The 18,450-nt window shown below is 40.7% G+C and overlaps 1 protein-coding gene across 3 annotated transcripts in view; it reads left to right on the forward strand.

The window, feature by feature from the left end:
- cdkl5 (cyclin dependent kinase like 5) overlaps nucleotides 1-16,662 on the forward strand; it is a 53,787-nt gene extending 37,125 nt beyond the window's left edge. For 2 of the 3 annotated variants that reach the window (XM_077563141.1, XM_077563140.1), the window contains 15 exons: nucleotides 145-235; nucleotides 2,207-2,309; nucleotides 2,720-2,806; nucleotides 3,138-3,218; nucleotides 4,431-4,606; nucleotides 4,872-5,716; nucleotides 6,175-6,512; nucleotides 8,393-8,497; nucleotides 8,604-8,709; nucleotides 8,793-8,928; nucleotides 10,345-10,450; nucleotides 11,784-11,948; nucleotides 12,152-12,358; nucleotides 12,586-12,630; nucleotides 13,825-16,662. In XM_077563141.1, the coding sequence (XP_077419267.1) occupies nucleotides 145-235; nucleotides 2,207-2,309; nucleotides 2,720-2,806; nucleotides 3,138-3,218; nucleotides 4,431-4,606; nucleotides 4,872-5,716; nucleotides 6,175-6,512; nucleotides 8,393-8,497; nucleotides 8,604-8,709; nucleotides 8,793-8,928; nucleotides 10,345-10,450; nucleotides 11,784-11,948; nucleotides 12,152-12,358; nucleotides 12,586-12,630; nucleotides 13,825-14,235 (3,002 nt within the window). In that variant the 3' untranslated portion in view covers nucleotides 14,236-16,662. The remainder of the gene's footprint in view (nucleotides 1-144; nucleotides 236-2,206; nucleotides 2,310-2,719; nucleotides 2,807-3,137; nucleotides 3,219-4,430; nucleotides 4,607-4,871; nucleotides 5,717-6,174; nucleotides 6,513-8,392; nucleotides 8,498-8,603; nucleotides 8,710-8,792; nucleotides 8,929-10,344; nucleotides 10,451-11,783; nucleotides 11,949-12,151; nucleotides 12,359-12,585; nucleotides 12,631-13,824) is intronic. The other variant, XM_077563143.1, reaches the window with a different exon arrangement.
- The last annotated feature ends 1,788 nt before the right edge of the window (nucleotides 16,663-18,450 follow it).

Raw genomic sequence — 18,450 nt, forward strand, 5'->3', positions numbered from 1 at the left:
ATAGATAGATAGATAGATAGATAGATAGATAGATAGATACCCCTGTTCAAATGTCAGCTTGTCGTGAAAAAAAACAACTAAAACTTGTACAACTCAATTTAATACTAAGAAACATTTGTAGTAACTTGTGTTGCTTTTGCTCAGGTTTTGCCCGCAACCTGTCTGAAGGAACTGATGCCAATTACACTGAGTATGTGGCCACAAGGTGGTACCGATCACCTGAGCTGCTGCTTGGGTGAGTTTCACACAAACCTTATGGAAATACTGGATACTCGAGTGTTCATTTATGTATGTGTGTATTTGTTTATTTATTGTATTTTGAGAGGGCTTACTGCATGAAAAATCGCTTACATTTTCCATTGTGGAGCTGGATCTTAAAGTTTTGGAACTTTTAGTTTTTAACCTTCAACTACTATTTGGTTCAAATTTTACCTGTTTTGATATTTGACAGCAACAAAAATACCCTAAATGTCAGTCTTTCACCTTCAATCAAATTTTGATTACTTGACCTACGTTTACACAAAATCCACCAAAAATAAAATGTTTATAGTTGTGCTGCAATGTTTGCATAATTGAACTTTAGACTTTTTTTTTCCTTTTCTTTTTTTTTTTAGAGCTCAGTATTGTTCATTCGGTAATCTTACCAATTCGACATGTCATCATCATTGCTCTCTCTTTTCTTTTCTTTTCTCTTTTTCTTTTTTTTGAGTATGTGCATGTGCGTGCGTGTGTGTGCTCATCAATTCACCTAAAACTTATTAAAAATCCCATACCTTTCACCTAAACCGAATACTTCAGAATCCCGCTAGAGTTGTGAGGTTGTCAGGAGACCCGAGGAAGGATCAAAGAAAAGACAGAAAAGTGAAATCCAGCACCGACCAGACATCACCTGCTATCCACCGGGTTACCAACCAGAATCTTTCACCAACCCCAGAAACATCTAAATTCCAACAAATTAGGGAGGCCTCAAGAGACCAAAGGAAAGACTGATGAAAGGAAGGAATTTTAGACTTTTAAGGCCTAGATGCACCAATCCGACGTCGGGAGTCGGACAGCGCCTTCTGATCAGTGTATGTAGCAAATTAGGAATAATGACTACCACCGCCGGTGGTACGGAGGGGAATTACTTCTCGCGCATGCGCTGAAGGTACGTAATAGTCGGTGTCGGTTCGGTCATTTTTCTACGCGACGTGCCGACGTCGGGGGTAGGCGTCGTCACATTTGGCCCGCGTCGGATTGGTGTATCTAGACCTTTAAACTAATACCATATTCCAAAAATGGGCGTATCTATTTATTGGACAGTGGTAACTTGAAACAATCTTAATTAAGAAGTGCCTGTGGTCCACCACATTTGCATGGGTTCCCACAAAAATATGCACTTGTTGGGTTTTTGAAGGGCCATGGGTTAATCTCCAGTGAGAGAGTAAAACAGAATGATAACGATCATACATATTGTTTGATAAATGTTTTTCTCAAAAAAGAAAAAAAAAGAAAACTAGTGATGTAAAACTAAACTAAACAAAAAAATACACATTTCCTCCATCCATTTAACCATCCATATTCAGACATTCTATTAATACATTTTGAAAAGATCTGTAGTTCACAATTTGATGTAGACAATTATTACAAAATTGACCCGGAACATTCCATGTGTCCCTGGAAAATGAACATTATGTAAGGGTTAAGATTAAAAGCCATGGTGCAGGACTTAATGCTCTACTGTAAGTATTTTTATTATTTTTTTGCTCTTGTCCTCCACAACGTTTACATTTTCAATCTTGAGGTTTGTGTTGTTCATGCAGCTATGTTGTGTGAAATGTGATTTTCTGCCTTAAAAGTCCAGTCTAGCTGAGAAACAGCTGAAGTCACGTAGACTCGACGCGCTTGCCTGATTGAGTAAATGCCCTGGAACATTTATTGTGACGCCGTTTGAATGCCACCCCCTCAAATCTTCTCCCTCCAACACCACCTCTGCTCGACTGCTGCCAGATCGCTCGCCTTTTCTCACCACGCTTCTCAGCTCCATTCTCCCGCAAATGGCCGTTTGCTTTATGGGCATCGCTTCCCATCTCTCTTTTTATTTCCCTGCACCAACAACGTTATTCCTTTTTCCTCTCCTCTTCATTTCTAGCGCTTGTTTTCTCATTTCAGCGCTGAGGTCATAATGCGCTGTTAACGACTTGCCACATTTTCTTGGTCATGTCAGGGCTCCTTATGGCAAGGCGGTGGACATGTGGTCAGTGGGGTGCATCCTCGGCGAGCTGAGTGATGGGCAGCCCTTGTTTCCAGGGGAAAGTGAGATTGATCAGGTTTGTTAACACGCATCCCCTAAAATAAAACATCCTAGCATGATATGCTCAGATTTCTCCTTTTATTAGTAGATGATCATTTAAAAATGTGAACGCGAGAAGAGATACATTGCATGATAATCGATATTTTCCCCACAAAAAGTCCAGAAGTTAGATATCCTTGATGTCCATCTAAATTGTGCACTAATAGGCAAAAGGCGGCACAGCGAGTGGGGGAAAACATTAGTAGAAAGACATAGTTCACTAGTATTACTAGTAGTAGTAGTCTTCTTAGTATGTGCAGTTTAAAAAAAAAACACACAAAGTTGCGTTTATTTATTTTTTCATTATGCTTGTCCCACAATCTCAATCACAATATTAATATTAATGATTGTTTTTTTTTAAATCATTATTATTATGACTATTTTCAGCTATTCACTATTCAGAAGGTCCTTGGGCCACTTCCTGCAGAGCAGATGAAACTCTTCTACAACAACACTCGCTTTCATGGAATCAGGGTACAACACTCACTCCATGTTTTTCCTCTGTTATCTTCCTCGTCCTCCTCTTCCTCGTCAGTCTTCGCACTCTTTATCGCTCTCTCGCGTCTTCATGACTGAGTGCAGTGCTGTGACTCATGAAACAAAAACAAACCACAGGAGAAAACGTTCCACAGGGTCTAATGTGTGTGCGTGTATGTGTGTGCGCAGTGGATTGTTTGTTTGTGATACAGTCATCGAGTGATGTGTGACCTTAGCCAATTAGAACGTCTTACAAGCTGGGGAAAGAAATCAAGGTTTAACATTGTCTGTGTGTGTGTGTGTGTGTGCGTGCATGTGTGTGTCTCAGTTTCCCTCAGTTACTCATCCTCAGACATTGGAGAGAAAGTACCAAGGCATTTTAAGCGGTTTGATGTTGGATCTTATGAAGGTAATATTCAAACACAATACAATAACATTGTGCTGTAGAATTTAGCATATCAACACAAAGCACTGCATTAGGTACAGCAGTGGTTCTCATACTCATACACCAAGTACCACCCAAAAACAAAAAAACTTGGCTTTCCAAGTACTCCAAATGTTCATCAAAAATGAGGCACAGGCTCTATTCTTCAAAACCAATACTTAATAATGTTGTTAGACTCTGTAACATTATGCACAGTTTTGTCCATAATGATGCGCTTAGATAGATGAAAATACAAAATCTGTAATTAAATAACGAGGCAATTAAAATTGCACACACAAGTTCAATAAAGACAGTATAAATGAAGATGGTTGCAAATTATTACATGCAACTGTATGCTACTTAAAAATTAAATACAACTGAACTTTTCTTAACAAATGTACTGGGGTAAAAAATGTCAATGATTCTTTTATGTACCACTAGAGGGAGCCGACTTACCGCTACTTGTCACGGAGCTTTATAGTTTTGATTAACACTTTCTGAGAGGTGCTCATATAGACGGCCGTCGTGTAGAGACGGTCGTTCAGTAACCAGAAGGTCGACTGTTCGATCCCCGCTCTCCCCAAATCATGTGTCGTATCGTTGGGCAAGGCACATCTCCATGAACCATGGGGTTCATTTTATGATGGCAATATTTTGCACTACGCTAATTATATGGAGAATTGTTTTATTTATTTAATTAGGGAAGAGAGCACTGGAACTAAAATGACATTATAAAATTGTACTACTAAAGCGCAACTGTTTTCTGGGTTTGGTTGTGTGGTGTCTACAATTCGAGCCCGAGGGCAGTCTGATGTCAAATTTCATTCAACAGCAGAGGGTGCTATAAGACCTAACCCTAACCCTAACCCTAACCCTGCCTATTGAGATGAATGAGAATGGAGAGAATTTATTATAAATGTTTTTTAAGGCTCTAAAACCCCTCACCACACAGTTTATGCACTTTTCTCATTGAGGCCTTTACTTTTTCCTCACATTTCTCTCTTGTCTTAACATTGACAAAGTTCAAACCTTCATACATTTTGTAAAATAAGTACATCGCTGTAAAAAAAAAAAAAATACATGCAAAATTGCACTAAAAAAAGTGAGCCGCGTTATAGCGAGGGAACACGACACAAATTGCAAAGAAAAATGTTCTTCTAGAGTTCCCCTTTAATGCACATGTGTCTTACTCATCAGAACCTGCTGCTTCTCAACCCTACTGAGCGCTATCTGACTGAGCAGAGTCTGAATCATCCGGCCTTCCAGCCTCTGAGGCAGGTCGAGAGAGAGAGGCCTTCGCCTTCCTCGCCCAACCCGCCACGTTCCTCCAAGAGGAAAACACACCATCATGGAGAGAACACAGTTCCAACAAGGTCCAGTAAACTTTGCTTATAGTTTGACTTTAACTACAGGAAATAATAATGCATACTCCTTTGTGTTACTAATTGATCATGATGATTTTCATTATTATTATTATTGTAGCCATAATAGTGCACTCATCGTCAAAGTATCATTTCATTGACTAAAACAAAGGGGTTCTTTACTATTATAATATACTGGTGGTGCATTCAGCTTGTTGTGCTGCCCCCAAGTGGCCAGATATAAAGCAAGCACATTCATTTGTACTTGTCCCCTTAGGAGTCTCACCAAGAGCTCAAGCCAACGCCGCTCCAACAGCAAAGAATGTTCAAGTCTCCCACGTCATGGTGACCTCCATCACCTTGGCAACGAGAATTTCCTAAACGGTAACAAACCCCCGTCGAGTTTAAGTCCCACCCTTCACCCCAAGAGTCAGTACCTGTCCCAGACCCTCAATCGCTCAGCCTCGTCCAGCAAAGACCTGGCCAATAACAACCTGCCGCACCTCCTCAGTCCCAAAGAAGTCAAAAATAAATCCGAATTCGATTTCAATTTGGGAGCTTCGCCCAAGTTGCCAGAACAAGGACATGGTGCAAAGTATGGCCTGAGCAAGCCCAGCGCTTCCTCTCGCTCTCAGCAGCAGCAGCAGCAGCAACAACAGCAAAGTGGACGCCACACCTTCCTGGAAAGCAAGACCAACACCTTACAGTCAGGAGGAGACAAACAACACGGTAGACATTCACACAGCGTGGCCGACTCAGCCCATGGATCCATGTCGTCGTCGTCCAAAAGCTCCGCCTCTTATCTCAGCCTGTCCAAGAGCCACGGCGCTCTGAGCGATGCCAAATCCGTCGGGAACCTCAGCGACGGTCGACTTCACCCGGACGACCCGAACTCCAACACGTCAACGGCAGTGGGACCCAGCGCACGTTTCTTCCCTGCGAGCTGTCTGGACCTCAATGCCCCTTCTAGTGCCCCGGGGCCACCTGGGAGCCCCTCGGCACGACACAGTGATCGCTCAGGACACAGCCCCGCATCCCGTAGCAGCGGCAACGTCCGCATGGAGAGCAGCACACTCGACTCCTCCTCCAGACACAAGTCCAGACATAAATCTTTGGCTCCGGGTAGGTTGAATACTTAACGATCTGATTTGACCTTCTGTAAACTTTTGAATATATTTCCTCATTCAATTAGAATTGATATTATCCTTAATCTGGATGTTCTTGGATGGAACTGTCCACTGACCTTAGATTATCATCAGCAGTCTACAACAGAGATAAAGAGAGACTGAAAGTGTGAATGTTTGGTTATATGTTCGGGATGGGATCCAGCTCCCGGGAGGGACCCTTAGCAAAACAAAAAGAATAGAAAGTGGATGGATGGGTAGGACGGTGCCCTACTATTGACTAGCAACCAATCCACACCCTTGAAAATGCAATTCTAGGGAGCACGGTGTACCCCACGTCTTGGCCCAAGCTACAATCGACTCCATCTCACTCGTAGCCCTCGAACAGTACCAAAAAACGGTTGAAAATTGATGAATGGTAGATCATTGAAAATAAATCTCCCCTCTCATCCACAGAGGAGGCGAAGGCTCCAGAACTCTTAGACCCGGGGGGTGCAGGGATGCCGTCCACCCACACGCTGCCCTCCCCACACGATTCGTACCATTATGGCCTGGGTTACTCGTCCCCCTTCTCCTCTCAGCAACGACCTCAACGCCACTCTATGTACGTGAGGAGAGAGCGCCATCGACCTCATGGCGTGGAATCGGGGATGGCGGGCTTGCCCCCTCCGGGTCAGGCGATACAGACGCGAGCTTCTAGTCTGCAGCTGCTTTCCCCGCAACTTCAGCACAGGACACTCACTGGGCACTCAGTGAGCTCCTCCAGGGAAGACTGCACGGATGGCATGACAAGGGTTAGTGATGGCACTAGTCTGGGTACCATTGCCTATAGGCTACTTTTACATGTTCCTGGTGGTCACGGCAGCCCGGATTTACCACTGTGGACAAAACGGTTTGGTTGAGAGACAATGCATGGGGGGTGGGCGAGAGAGAGAGAGAGAGACAGACAGAGACACAGACAAACGTACAGACAGACAAACAGGAACAGGGAGAGAGAGGGAGAGAGAGAGAGACTGACAGATAGACAGACATAAACTGAGAGAGGGAGAGCGAGAGACACACACACAGAGGCAGACAGACTCATAGACTGAAAGAGAGAGAGAGAAAGGCTGAAAGCCAGACAGACAAACTGAGAGACAGGCAGACAAACAGAGAGACAGAGAAAGAAAGAGAAACAGATAGACTGAGAGTGTTGTTCAAGTCCATTATTTTCAATGTCAGCATTGTAGATTTGGCTATGACTAAACATTTAATAAGGTTATTTTAATATTTTATACAAAAAAATCTATGAGCAGCATTGTAAATATATATAGCTATATATATATATATATATATACATATATATATAGATAGTAGATAGATAGATAGATAGATAGATAGATAGATAGATAGATAGATAGATAGACAGATAGAGAGAGAGAGAGAGAGAGAGAGGGACAGACAAAGAAAGGGACAGACAGACAGATGAAAGATAGCCTGAGAGAGACAGACAGACAGACTTAGAGCGAGAGAGAGAGAGATAGGCTAAGAGACAGACAGACATTACCTGAGAGAGAGACAGACAGACAGACTGAAAGTGAGGGAGAGAGAGAGAGACAGAGAAGGAGAGAGACAGACAGACAAACAGAGACAGATAGATAGACAGAAAGTGTGTGAGAGAGAGAGAGAGAGAGAAATGGTATGCTTTAAGTTTTTTTCCAGGTTTATACTTTACCCCCTTTCAGGAGAAAAGCTTGGGTCTTGTTTTTTCCCCCTCTCCCCATTCTTTATACAGTGGTACCTTGGAGTTTGAACAAAATTCATTCCTGCGAAGTGTTCAAAGTCCGAATTGTTCAACCTTCGAAACATTTTTTCTCATAGGAAAATAATGTAAATGCAATTAATCTGTTTCTAAGCTCCAAAAACTGAAAATTCCTATTTTAATTTCTCTTTATGTGTTTTTACATTTGCACCCTGTACAGTATTTAAACAATAAAAAAACTTTATCTTATATTTTTTGTTGTTATGGTGTGATGGCATCAGTGGATGATAAATGCTATGTTAAAGCTAGCTTTAGTTCAGTGCTGAGTTTGTGTATTTTACATTGGGCATATTGTTAGACTACTAAGCGGTCCTTGCGTGCGTTGTTTAACGTCAGGCACGTTGTTGAACAGCTAAGGGGGGTCCTCGTGCCAGTATTTACAGAAGTAGTCACGGGAGTTACAACTGCGCGATAATCTCCTTCCTAATTCCACTGTGGTTCGTAGCACTGTATGTTTTTCTTTGCAGCCACTGTTGTCTTTCTTTGGGCCCAAGTCGAAGAAAATTATCGTGGAAAAATCAAAATGCACTCGCGAGTATGGAGCACCTCTGGGAGTATTCACGATCTGACTGGAAATGAGCAGTGTATCGTCTCAACTACCGCAACGTGAGCATTCGGCTTCGCTAGGCTTCGCTAAGCTTCGCTAGGCTTCGCTAGGCTACCCGTTCTCAAAGTACATTCGGCTTAGCTTGCTTTGCTTGGGTGTTCCAACTCCGAAAATGAGTTCAAACTCTGAGGAATTTTTTACTTAATTTTTTGGGGTACGATTTCTGAAACGTTCAAACTCTGAGGTTCCACTGTATTTGCCAACTAAATGCTCAAACAACTGTCCATAAGTCTGCTTTGACCTGTACATGTTTGTATCTTCAACAGAGCGAGCAGTCCCCTAAAGACATGAGCCACCCTTGTGCCTCCATCAAAGACTCAACGAGGGACAACCCTGCTGCTTTTCATACTCAGCGACCGCCTAAAAATGAGGTCTGACACCATATGACTTACATCAAAGAGTAGACAGCATGTTTGCTCACACGCCACTTTCACGAACAAGCCAATGAGAGTGAGACTCTGTTTTGTGCCCATACAGGTCGGAATGTATCACGACCCTCATGGAGAGGATGGAGCGTCATCTAAGGAGAACCGCATGATCTTCACTGAGTCAATGCCTCGAAGAGTTGGCAGCTTTTACAGAGGTAATCACCAAAAGCTCCAGGATGATGTCATGTTATCATAAGAAGGAACAAGTGTCATTCTTTCTTGTCTTGGGTCTGTCCAGTCCCGTCGCCCAGACCAGATAACTCCTCGTCTTTCCATGAGGGTGTTGGGCAGGGTCGTGGACCAGTCGTACCTGTTGTCCCTGGCAACCCTGTTTCCATGGCCAACCACTCCAAACGCCAGACTGCCTTTGACTGGTGAGAAGATTTTTTAAGAGAACTTTAAATTACATTGAACAGTAGCCAATACCCCAATAAATGCGTTTAATGAAAATCCTCAGGCACTATTAAACAATGATGCCGCGTCATCAGGCTTGGGGAGTAACGGAATACATGTACCACCGTTAAGTAAGCAGTTTGCAAAAAAAATGTAACTGTATTCCATTACAGTTACAGGAAAAAAACATGTAATCAGATTACAGGTACATTTATTAAAATTGGGGATTACTTTGAGGGATTACAATTTCTATGATGAGAGAAAGTGCGAAAGAGGGAGAGGGAGAGAGAGAGAGCGAGAGAGAGTGCATGCCCATAAGTGGGACCGTTGCTACATGTTGGGAAGGTGGGGACGAACGAACTGACTCCACACGCGGGCAGTTTCAAAAAGCTTCACGGAATTCACTGGAACTTACTCGGAGCGAAAGTTTGAGCTAGAAATCCAGCGGCATGTTACGCGCTGTAGCTTCTTGCTAGCTAGCCCGCTAGCCTACAACCATAATGTGAGTTACACCTTCCAAACAAATCTTCCTCCCACCCTATCTATCTATCTATCTATCTATCTATCTATCTATCTATCTATCTATCTATCTATCTATCATCCCTCTGTCATCCATCCATCTATCTATCTATCTATCTATCTATCTGTCTGTCTGTCTGTCGTCCTTTTTTTCTTTTTTTTCTCAGTATTGTTCATTCGATTTGACATCATCATTGCTCTCCTTTTTAAAAAAAAAACGTTTTTTTTTTATTTTATTTTTTTTTTAAATATATATACATATATATATATATATATATATATATATATATATATATATATATATATACACACATATATATATATATATATATATTTTTGTATGTGGGTGAGTATGTACAGTATGTGCGTCTGTCTGTCGTCCGTCAAACTGAGAGGTGTGGTTGCTTTCAGTGACAGTTCGAAAACAGCATATGGCCATCAATCAATCAATCAATCAATAGCCCACATGCTTTTTAATTACACAAGGATTTTTGCTATTTGTAGGCTGCCCGGGTCCCTATCATTCGCAAATAAAAGGGGCACATTGTATAGAATATATATTGTGGTGATATTTATTTTTATTTTGTTTTCATGAGCATACTCAATATTGGAGTAATCCAAAAATAATCCAGTTACATTACTTTAATATTATGGCACTTGGATTACGTTACTAACTACATTTTTTAGCAGGTAATTTGTAACTGTAATGGATTACATTTTATAAGTAACCCTCCCAACCCTGTGCGTCATACAGAGAAGAGAGAAGTTGTATTGCAGTTTTAAGGCTCTTCGCTGGATGACAATGAAGTCATTTATCACAATGTGGTCTAGCCATTACACACATAGATGATGACGATGATGAAGGTTTCATTTTTCAGGAGCACCGCAGAAGCAATGGTGATGAATCCTCCAGAGCCCGCCAAGGAGAAGGAAAAACAAGGCTTCTTTAGAGCCATCAAAAAGAAAAAGAAGAAAACACAAATAGTAAGGACACTTTTACGCAATTGACCCATTTATTTGATGTCAATTGAGCAAAACTTTGACCATGTTGTTCAATGGGGAAACAAACTCAAAACATTGAAAATGAGCAAAAATCATTGGAATACATTTGAAAATGATTCATTTCAGATTACATTTGTTTTGTCTAATTATGGACAGAATCCTTCATTAACTCATTCAATGCCATTGACTGCTATAAACTCAAACTTCATTTAAACTATTTCTATTAGTTTAACCCCCCCCCCACACACACACACACACACACTTTTGTTAACAAGAGTATGAAAACCTAGAAAACATTTTTTATTGTACATTTAGAACACATATAAAATTTGTGATTAATCGTGAGTTAACTAGTGAAGTCATTTAATTAATTACAATTCAAAATTTGAATTGCCTGACGAGATGATTAGTAAAAATTAGGGGCGTCAGACGTAATTAATCGCATGACTTCAATAGTTAACTCACGATTAATCACACATTTTATATCTGTTCTAAATGTACAATAAAAACAAATTCTAGGTTAGGTTTTCATACTCTTGTTAACAAAAGTAGAAAAAAATGTTAAACTAATAGAAATAGTTAAAATGATTTTTTTTTACTTTTATAACCGTCAATGGCAGTGAATGAGTTAATAAAGCATCTACAGTGACTTTAATAAACGTTTAACCCTCTTCACCTTTCCCACATTTTACATGTTACAGATGTGATATTTGTTTGTTTTTATGTTAATGGCTCATTGACGGATAAGGATTTTTTACCAGACCGAGCACAGTTGATTTATTATTAAAAAAAAAACATTATTATTTACTGTTATCTACAATTTTACTATCATCCACAATTTAGGACATACTGTACAGCTTTCGACAATGGTTGCACCAGATGTATTTTCATAGTATTTTCAACTTAAATAAAAGTTTTGAGGCTAACAATTAGCCATCTAAATAAAGCAAGCTAGGTAGCCTCACAAGTAAAACTATAGTGAAAATATCTACATTTGTCGGACAAAATTAATATTATTTTGTTTCAGGCCATGCCACGTGATATCCAAATATGACTACTACATACCAGATGCTACAAGGGTAACTTTTTGACATGCTTGTGAGTCAAGTACAAACCTGATAGCTCCTCCCATCTTGACTATCGTGTGGATGATACAAACTCCTGTCTTCAAATGTATTTCAAAATAAAAGTCCCAAATTGGTTATTTCTTTTTGTCGTACCACATGATAATTCATAAAACGGTCATCATCGGATAAACGTATCCATCAGTGACATTTTGTGTAGCTGCTGAGGCTGACAATTTTCCTCTCCACAGACCGACATGGCGGATGGGAGGAACCCCAGCATCAGGAAAAGCCTCTTCCCGCTCTTCAGCTCCAAGAACAGCCTAAAGCACAACTCGGCTGTCAAAGTCCTTCCGGTGGTGCCCTCGCCTATGCTACAGCAGCAGCCTCCTCCGCCGCCATATCCTGCCACAACAGTAAGCCTAGCACAGCGCTGACACATGACCGCGTGACAATGCTCAGGCCGCAGCCGCATGAGGATTGTCACGGGTCCAAAACAACATGTCCACTATGGAAAGCTATTTAAGCATTTACTACTACTACGCCTACTTCTGGTGGGCGTGTTTGTGCTCGGCTCCAGGAGACTACTTATCCTTACCTCATATTTTGCTGCTAAAAGGGACCCGGGAATGCACAAGAGCATCTGTCCCTGCAGAGGGGCTCCAAGTCATCCTCTCACCACGGAAGCCGTCGGAAAAACCGAGAGCGCTCCCGAGACAGAGACCGGGAACGGGAGCAGAGCCGGGACCGCGAACGAGACCGAGAAAGAGGAAGAGAGAGAGTGAATGAATGGCCGGCGGAAAAAGCAATTGACTCACATTCTCAGGTATAAACTTGATATTTTCCCTCTAGTTCATGAGTGGGCATGTATATATATATATTTACTTTTAAATGGGGGTGTCAAAATTAGTGTGTTAATTTTGAGTTCAAGCTACTGAACATAGCATATTCAATTTCGAATCGCTAGTGCCACCTGCTGACAAAAAATGAAACTGCACATACCCTTTTTTTTGGTTGTTGGGTGCACTCACACACATATATATGGTCTCTCAGGCAGGGAAGCGAACTCACGCCAAACTGCACCGGAGGCAAGTGACGGTAAGCACACCGCCACCCGGAGCCCCAACTGCACGTACCCTTCTTCACATGCACACAGCGCACGACGTCACATCCGCAGACAGGGCGCGGGAAATTCGAACCCGAATCCAGTCTGAAAACTATTGGCCAGAGGCTTGCAGGAGTAGCCATTGTGAACAGCTAAGGTGTTAATGTACTAATTAGAAGACCTTTGACTCATAAATTGTCAAATAAAAAGGCTACTGTAAAGATATTTTGGGGAAAAAAGTTCCATATTGCAGCCTTAATTTAAAGTTGCGTTAAGGCCACTTATTATATCAACGCACGATTAATGACCGCCCTTTACTTCGAAAGCCTGTATTGAGGGAATTCCAATCACAACGCAGCAGGCACGTCCACGTCAAAATTGACCTGTAATACATTTAATAATAATGCATCGATTTGTGAAGACTGGGGTCAAGTTGTATTTTACAATTTTAAAAAATGTGCAGAATTTCACAAGTAACTTCATGTTAAAGATTAGATAGCTCTTAAATATGAAAAGAAAAATGAACTGAGCGGTCACTGACATCTTACAAATGCAATTATGCCATCTAGTGGCATAAAAATGACTTCAACACAAATCAATATCACACTGGTTTTTTTTTTTTACTCAGTACATCTTTTTAATTTTAACTCAATTTTATCTATCATTATAAATTATGTATATATTTCTATTAGTTTACATTTTTTCCCACTTTTATGTAAACAAGAGTATGAAAAAAAATCATTTATTGTACATTTAGAACAGATATAAAATTTGCAATTAATTGTGAGTTAACTATTGAAGTCATGCGATTAATTACGATTAAAAAATGTAATCACTTGACACCCCTATTTTTAAGTAAATACAGTGACAAAGTATTTGTACTTTGGTACATCTCTCCACTGACTGTACCACGAGATGGAAACCTAACTAAATAGTTTGTTTAGGTTACTTCAAGTCACTAACTAATAAATACTTGTACTCAAGTAGTACAGTCACTGATAGGAAATGATGTTCATAGACTTTGATAGAAACCCAACTATTTATTAGTTATTCGATGGAAATTAATTGAGTTATGTTTCCAATACAGTTATGGTGGGAAGTAACGTAAGTAACAAGAATGAGTCCGTTTTTTTCAATGTCCATACTTGAGTATTTTTCTGAGCCCTTCACGTCCCTCTCGTTGGCAGAGCCAACCGCTGAAGTCCCTTCGCCGGCTCCTGCACCTCTCGCCTTCCCCAAACCAAGGCCAGCCTCCTCCAGCTCCTCCCCCTCCCGCAGACCTGCGCTTCCAGCCGCCCCTCCCCAACCCGCCTCAGCCCTCCTCTAAAGTGGTCTACCCCGAGGGCCGGGGGCACGCCGAGAGCCGGGGCCACTCCGGGACGAGCGGCTCGTCCCAGACCAAGAGCCGCAAGGCCAGCTACCCGCTGCCGGGCCAGCTGGAGTCCGCCTGGCACGTTTCGGCGCTGCAGCGGGCCGAGGGTGCGCAGTTCACGGCCGAACAGCTGGGCATCAAACCGGGGCAAAACGGACCCACCTTTACCCGAGCCTCCCGCACCAGAATGCCAAACCTCAATGACCTGAAGGAGACGGCGCTCTAAACGCCACCTCAAACCGTACCACCTCCGCTACGGCTCATCGTGGACGCACCTGCTGGATCCAAGATGGCGCCGTCTGATTTTAGTTACAGTTTACCTGAAAGCTTCTTGCACTCCTGCGATGTGATGAGCTGGGACAAAGGCCGGATGTGGACACAACACAAACAAGCACTTGCAAGGGGGCCCACCATACGGGAAGCACTTTGAGCATTTGTTCCATAACCTTGATATCCAGCTTTGGGTCTCGGTCAAGGGTAGGGCTGAACTATCCATCTGGTATACAGGGCAGATGCCCGGTGGGCCGGGCTCTTTCTCAGTCATTCTACTAGTGCAGCCTAATGTGCTGAATTGAATGAAAAGTATTTATTTAGTTGATAATCAGCTTAATATCTATGTATTAGTATGTTCCTTGCCCTCACCAGGAAGACAATTCACTAGTACACTCGTTGCAACTAGGGCGCACTAGTAGAATGCCTGTGTTTTTTCTACTACTGCCTTTATGAGATTTCTGCACACTCTTAGGACAACTTTAGCGTACTAGGAGGATGACTGTTGTACATCTTACTAGTGAAGCAAAACAAGTTAATTTCTGTGTACTAATTTTAGTACTAGTGAAGCACTAGTTGGTAGCTGGTAGAATTTTTATAACGTCACTAGTAGGGGTGTGCCAAAAAATCGATTCTCATAAGAATCGCGATTCTCATTTAGTACGATTCAGAACCGATTTAAAATGTCCCAAAATCGATTTTATTTAAATTATTTTATACTGTCTTCCCTTTGTTTGTGTGTGCCTTTATTGGGAGCGCTGTTTATGTTGTACCCGATTTAGCTACTTAGGGGCAGTGTGGTTCCACGCGGTCTAATACACTGTTAAGTTGTAGCCACATTAGAGAGTAGAAGGAAAAAGTCACGATCAAGTTATTCCAATAAAAGTTGTTTTTTTGCAGCGTGGAGCCGTTCTTTTGAGTGAGAGTAGCGCACTAATTAGCATTAGCGAGTCAGACTGGAGTAGATCATTACAATTCCTTGAACATCTATGAATTGAAACAAAAATCATTGTGAATCAAAAATCGTTCTTAATCAAAAATCGATTCTGAATCGAATCGCACACCCAAAAATCGGAATCAAATAGAATCGTGAGACATTCAAAGATTCCCAGCCCTAGTCACTAGTACTACAAATAGCAGTTTGGCCTCAATGTGCTAATAGTTTAACAAAGTTGTCCTACGAGCGAGGATCAAGAGCGTACTAGTACATTGATCTTAAGATGTATATCAAAGAAACATTTATTCGCGCTCCAGCTTCAGGTCCATGAACTAATCTACTAGTACAATCCTTTGTCCTCATTAGTAAAAGACAATTCAGCACACTAGTAGAATAACTACAGCGTACTAGTAGAATAACTGTCTTACTAGTATTTTTTATATTATATTACTTCTTCCACTGCCATAGGTCAATTGCACGTTACTAGTATGGCAAAACTACTAGTAGGCATTCGTGCTTTCAAGAAGGCTACTAGTGTGTAACACATGCTTACTAGTTGGGATGAGCTTTGTTTCTTGAACAACACAGTATACTCTACGGATTTTTATTGCATACAAGCCAAAAGTGGCACTAGTACTGGAACAAGCAACTGGGAAGGCAAAGTCATTCTAATAGTGTGCTGAATTGTCTTGGTAGTGAGGACAGAGAGTGTACTAGTACAAGTACCTTAAGCTGAATATGAAGAAAATGGAGGAAACGCTGAACGGTTTTCCTTAGGGCTCCTCCCCCTTTCAGGATTCTTGTTCTTCCTGGAGGAGTAGAAACTGCGTCTGCTCCCACCTTCTGGTCACGGAACACAACTGCAGCACATCCGTGCCCCCTGGTGGCCACTAAAGAAAATGTTTGTTTTCTTTCAAATATTTGATAAGACAGAGAGAGAAAAAGATTTATATCAATATAATTTATTGTTATTTGTTTTACATCCGAGGATATAAGCTATAGCTGTATCCCCAATAAGCTATATGGAATTATTATAAGGATATATAGAGTCAAATGTGTAATTACAAGAGCTTTACTTTGACACAGAGATGAATAGATATGTATGTGTTGACAATATGTCACAAAGATTATTTCATAGTGAACGTCCTTTTTGTTCATTTTGATATGGTATCAACAGATTGTCATTTTTCCCCCTGCCACTTTTAATGTTTCTTTCCTGGAGATGATAATGAGTATCCAAAGTGTGTGTGGGTGTGTGGGTGGGTTGTTTTATTAGAGATTTCATTCATGAATATACGTGACCAGCAGTTAAAAGCATTTCGTGGCTGCTTGTCTACATATTGACAAGCGCTCTCTTCTTCCTTGCTGCTACATCTTTTTTGTTATCAAGAAAGTGTTATTGTGAAAAGTGAGCATCTTGAAATGAGGATAAAATGTGGAGACGGACGACGTTTGTAACTTTTGGGAATAATCGGAGAGTAGTTTATGAAATCAACCCCCGGTGAAAAGACTACAAACAATAATTACTGAACCCAACCTCAATCTGACGTTGTGAGTAGCGTAGCTAGTAGCTAATACTTGCATGCTTGTTGGTGACAGTTGCGTCACATGACGTGTGCTGACCACAACAACACAGACACATTCATTTTTCTTCAATGTTGTGTTTATTTGCAATTGCTTGATACTTGTTTACATTTTATGAATGATTTTAAATGGTCATAATCAGGGATAATTTATATTTGTAATGAATAGATAGCTAGCTAGCTAGATAGATAGCTAGATAGATAGATAGATAGATAGATAGATAGATAGATAGATAGATAGATAGATAGATAGATAGATAGATAGATAGACACCCGTGTTTAAATGTCAGCTTTTCGTGAAAAAAAGACTTAAAACTTGTACAACTCAATTTAATAATAAGAAATACTAAAAAATAATAATAAACAACTCAGATCATGTGGTCTCACAAGTCTGCACACAGAATTAACCAATCACAAACTCATGTTAATCGGGAGTCAGCACACACCTGCCACCACTTAAAGTGTATCTGAGTAACCACAAATACATTTCAGGTGTTCTTGTAGACTTTTCCTGGCATTTTTTTTCTTTGACAAAAAAAAAGCCTACTACAACATCTGTGCTTTGTTTTGGTTAATTAGATGGACTGTAATTGGTTAATTCTGAACACAGCCACATCCCCAGTTTCAAAAGGGTGTCCTCATCTGTGCAACCGCAAAATCTCATTTATTTTTTACTTCCTCTCAATATATATATATATATCACTTGACATTTGAACAGGGGTGTGTAGACTTATGCATTCATGGTAGAAATAGATCGATCCGTCTAAAAAGGGAAACACAAGCAAAATACTGAATAAAGCATCCAGCCACTTGGCCGATTAAAGCAATAAGATTAATTGACTGACTGACTGACAGATTTGATTGATTGATGCAGTAAATGGTCAAATCAGTGTACTTTATTTGGAGCCTAATATAGTCGAGAGGGAGACCATGATTAAGGGCGCACGTTTAATCTGCCATTATCCTTGAGCTGCCTCATCTTGTCGTTATGGAAAGTACTGATTGTATTTGATTTGTTTACATCTTCACTAGAAACAGTGTTGACATAGTTTGCCTTGCCTGTGACCTAAAGCCTTACATGAAAACAGATGCTTCAAACCCCACCCCCAAATGAGCACCCCCCCCCCCAAAAAAAAAAAACACTTCACATACATTCACAGATTTTTTTCTGCTCTCAACTATGAATGTGTTTCAGAAAACAGCAGTTCCTTGTTTTCATTACACAGATGCCCACTTCTTACAAGGTGTAAATAGAAATAATAGAGTGTATCTTAAAATTATATCATAAATAAAAATCTACACTTTTTTTTTAATGGTGTACACATTTGTTTTGTCTTACTGGCAGAAAGAACACATTATGAAAAGGACATTTTGGCAATTTTGGTGTCCCATTTCGAAATTAATATAATGAATCCTTAATTATTTTTGATGAATTGTTCACTATTTGCCAAACTGCGGCTTATTGTGAAGTGAGATGAATTAAGTTTACTGCCACCATAAGCACTTGTTTATCAAATTATACAAGATTCAAGCTGTTTTCTCTCCCAATTTAAGTTTAAAACAATAAACAAAGGAAATTCCACAAGGTGTATATAAAGGCATGGATATCTATAAGAACACTAGATGGCTAATGCGCGCAGCCATTGCGAAG

The sequence above is a fragment of the Vanacampus margaritifer genome, chromosome 4 (assembly GCF_051991255.1).
Source record: "Vanacampus margaritifer isolate UIUO_Vmar chromosome 4, RoL_Vmar_1.0, whole genome shotgun sequence".
In the NCBI taxonomy this organism is placed as follows: domain Eukaryota; kingdom Metazoa; phylum Chordata; class Actinopteri; order Syngnathiformes; family Syngnathidae; genus Vanacampus; species Vanacampus margaritifer.